The 4,128-nt window shown below is 40.0% G+C and overlaps 1 protein-coding gene across 2 annotated transcripts in view; it reads left to right on the top strand.

Moving 5' to 3' along the window:
• The first annotated feature begins 897 nt into the window (after positions 1-897).
• LOC308291862 (microfibril-associated glycoprotein 4-like) overlaps positions 898-4,128 on the top strand; it is a 9,024-nt gene continuing 5,793 nt past the window's right edge. Inside the window, exons 1-2 of one of the 2 annotated variants that reach the window (XM_080733995.1) lie at positions 898-1,053; positions 3,080-3,254. In XM_080733995.1, the coding sequence (XP_080590121.1) occupies positions 3,095-3,254 (160 nt within the window). In that variant the 5' untranslated portion in view covers positions 898-1,053; positions 3,080-3,094. Of the gene's footprint in view, positions 1,054-3,079; positions 3,294-4,128 lie in introns of both variants that reach the window. The other variant, XM_080733994.1, reaches the window with a different exon arrangement.

The raw sequence follows: 4,128 nt of genomic DNA, 5'->3' as shown, positions 1-4,128 counted from the left end.
CTGGGTGAAAATGGGTTACAAAATCGTGGGATAAAAACCATAGAAGAAATCCTAGAAAGCCGGGGCTTATTTCCACAGGAACCACACTTTAAGTATCTCATAACATTGAAAGACAGACGGATAGAACATAGTACTTTATCTAGGATAATATCAGTTTCAAAAGCATAGTTCAAAAGCATAGTTCTCAGGGACCAGCAAAATAATATATTTGTTCAGCGAGACCCGAGCAGCCCTCATAGCATAGAGCAGAGCACATAAGCATGTTTATTGTGTGATATCTTGTCATGATTCTGTAATTAGTTGTCAGGAGAAGATCCATATTAATACTGCATCTATATAATAACATAACGGGTGGCCGTTATTCATGGCCACTTGTGACGATAGATTTTTCCGCCTTTTGTGTTAATAATAATACATCAGACTTACAGTATAGCGCTTTTCAAGGTACCCAAAGATGCTTTACAAAACAAATCAAAAAATAAAATAAACAACTTTATTTAGCAGAGAGTAATTAAAAGGACCAGTAAGACTCCCTAAATCGGGAGATAAGCGACCGTCAGGTCGCATAAACAAACTTTGGAAGGCAATGGTAGCCAATCAAGAGGGAATATGGGAAATGGGACAGATCCATGTTGATGACATTACTTTAGAGATACGGTGTACTGCTTTGCATGATTTTAGGGGAAAATCTGTAGGAGCAGTGTCCAAAAATGTGTTTTTTTTTTTTTGCAGCCATGACTCATAAAGTAAAATCTGTTTCACCTTGTTGTGTTGACAGACTGGACATTCTGTACCACATCACTGTGACTCACTGACATCACGTGACCTCACTGACACTTCCTGTACTGACAGTCAGACTAGCTACGAGATTTCTCAGGGTATAATGCGACCTTCGGTCGCAATGACACTGTATAAAAGGTCATTATGGTGGCGTTATGTTTGGAGCTTCACTCACACACACTCACCCACCCACCCACACACACACACACACACACACACACAGTAGTGTGAGCAGAAGGAGGACTTGAACAGAATCTTCTCTTGTGGAGAGAGGTGAGAGAACTTCCACTTAAAATTCTACACATTGTGGATGAGAATCCGTTGGATTTATTCATAGGAGTAGGAAAAGAAAGAAACGTGGGTGAAATCTGTTTATGTGCGAAGTTCTATGTTTTTTGTTTGGCCAAAGAGACAAACAAATGATTGGCCTACAGTATTTGCACATAATATATTGTGTTAGGGCACGGTCACACACCACTTTTATTCTAACTATGAGGGCGGATTCTGCCAATGCATTTCAATGGGTATGGAGCTTCTTTTGTTTAATGTTTTTGGCAGCAAACCACTCCATTCCCATTGACATGCATTGGGAGAATCCACCCATAGGTAGAATAAAAGTGCGGTTCCCCAAGTCTGTGTTTTTTGTGGGATCATTCAGGTAGAAAGAAAAGTGTGTGAACAATTTCTGTGTGGTTGGCAGTTTTGTGTTGTATTGTGTTGTATTTGTGAGTATAGTGCACTGGTTCCCAAACACTGGGTCGGGACCCATTTGTGGGTTGCGGACACATTTTCATGGGTCCCTTAATTCTTTGCTTTGTAGATTTCTTTTATTTTATTTTATTATAATTATTTCAAATGTAGATTTTGCCAAGTAATATGAATTATTTTACTAAGCAATATCATCTGAGAATTTCCATACATTTGAAAACAAATGTTTAAAAAGCAGTGAAAATAGACGATCTAAAGGCTCTGTAGATCTTGTGTTTTCACTAGTTTGTGTCCGGTGTAAAGGTCTAATTACTCTTCTGGGTCTCGAGCTAAAACGTTTGGGAACCACTGGTATAGTGGTTATGATGTGAGAGATTTTGGCAGTGACTTAAGGTAACTAAGTACAATTTTGAGGTACTTTTACTTTAGTGGAGTATTTCCATTGTTCTGCACTTTTACTTCTAGTCCACAACGCTGTGAGCTTGTACATCTGCTAAAAACGTTTTTAATACATACTGTACATGTGATACCTTGTGAAATGAGACATTCATTCATTCGATGAGTACTTTCTACTTTTGGTACTTTTAAGTAAGATTTTGTTTTATTACAGAACTGTTACTTGCAATAGAGCTGGGATCGGGCCCATTTTTTCTGTCCGACCCGAACCTGTGTCCGACAGTTTTCTGTCCGACCCGAGTCGACGTCCGAGCATTAATCATGAAAAAGCGTCCGACCCGAGCCGAGGCCCGAACCTTATGTTTTCAACGCTTTTTCGCCTCGTTTCTTTTTCTTTGAGGAAGCCACTGATTCACTCACTAGCAAACGTGTTATCATGTGGCAGTGAGTGCATGCAGCGTGCCTGTTTGTTACCCTTAATAATATTAAGCCACATTGTGGCTTGTGAAAGTGTTTTAAATAATTACACAAGTAGGCTACGTTAGATTATTAAATAATAGGCTATAACGTGCACTGCGCGTCTGGTGACTCTTGTCTGACTGCAGTCAGTGACTCGCTGCAGTCACACACTTAAAATCCTCTTTTACAAACTGTTAATAAAGTATTCACACACAAACCTTTTCCACATGTTCAATCAATATCAAAATGTATTCAGTCTTACCAGCATAGACGAATCTGACATCTGATCTGCTTTTAATAAAGACAAGGAAATAGCACACACAGAGACGATAGTTGTATCGTTTTACACTTTATTTTCTATGAATCAAAATTATGTCCGACCCGAATCGACGTCCGACAATTAATTGTGAAAATGCGTCCGACCCGAGCCCAAGCCCGTCGGGCTTGTCGGGTCCCGTCGGATTTCGGTCGGGTATCCCAGCTCTAACTTGCAACAGAGTGTTTCTATTTTACAAAAGTAAAAACATTTAGTCTTTTTTTTCCATCACTGGAATTGGGTGTTTTAAGGTTGTAGGGTAGTTGGTGAAGCTTTTCACTTAATTTATCTTTGTTGAGTGGTATGTTATGATTCTTGGGGTTCTTAGACAGCCAAATAAAGAAATCTCCATTTTCCCCTGAACTAACAAATATAATGAACATCCAATAAATAGAAGGTGTCATGCTTGTTGTCTTACAGAGTCAGAGCGTCACCATGAAGTCTGCTTTCCTTTTTTTCCTATTGTGTGTGGCTGAGGCTGATGACATCCGCTGGGAGGTGAAGGCCATGTTCAAACAGATGAACAGCAGCCTGGAGGAGAGGCTGAGCAGCCTGGAAGAACGGCTGAACAGCAGCCTGGAGGAGAGGCTGGCAGGTTGGGACCTTTCATACAAAATGCCAAAATGGCTCCAAGGTAGGTGTGCCACGATTTTGTATGTTTTTCTTTACTATGCAATGAAAATTTTTATATATATTTTTTTCCCATATAAACAGACACAGTTGTTGTGATTCAGTGGCAAAAAAGAATTTTCAGACAAATGGTTCCAGAGATAGAGCTATTTGAATGAAAAAAAGTGTCCATCCACTAGAATGAACACACATGAACACACATTTTCTCAATCAGCTAAACGAGGGAGCGAACACACAAACAGAGAAAAGCATCTCTCTGATCTCAGGTCATTTTGACATCTTTAAAAAAAAAAAAAAAAAAATGAAATGTTTTTTTTTTTTTTTTTTTTTATATACAAAAAACACAAAAAATGAGTTAAGTGGGTTCCAGACGATACGCGGTCACCGCCTCCTAGTAATTCATTTTCAATGAGAGGCGGGCGGCTATTTTCACAGCGAAGTTTAGAGGTGGCGAGGCTAGTGGGCACAGTCCCCTGAAAATCCCTGCGAGCGTGCTCGTTTGTGCATACGCATGCGGGCGGTGAGAGATGGATTGTGTTCATCTTTGTGAAATGCCGCGCGACGTTTATTCGCTGAGCAAGTGTGTTTGTGTCTCACCGCGGCGCGGCCACCATTGATCCTGCGTTTGTGATTTGATGAATTTTGTCCAAAATGGACCAATCTTACAAACTTTGAAAGACAATATCAGCCAATCAGGATGGAATATGGACAATCAGGCAGATCTGTGTTGATCACATGACTATAGAGATGCTGTCTACCGATTTGCGTGATTTTTGGACAAAATCTGTAGGAGTAGTGTACAGAAATGTGTTTTGCAAACATTGGCCTCATGGTGGCGC

Source organism: Nannobrachium achirus (assembly GCF_963921795.1).
Source record: "Nannobrachium achirus genome assembly, chromosome: 9".
Taxonomy (NCBI): Eukaryota; Metazoa; Chordata; class Actinopteri; order Myctophiformes; family Myctophidae; genus Nannobrachium; species Nannobrachium achirus.
This window is presented reverse-complemented; position numbering and strand designations above follow the sequence as displayed.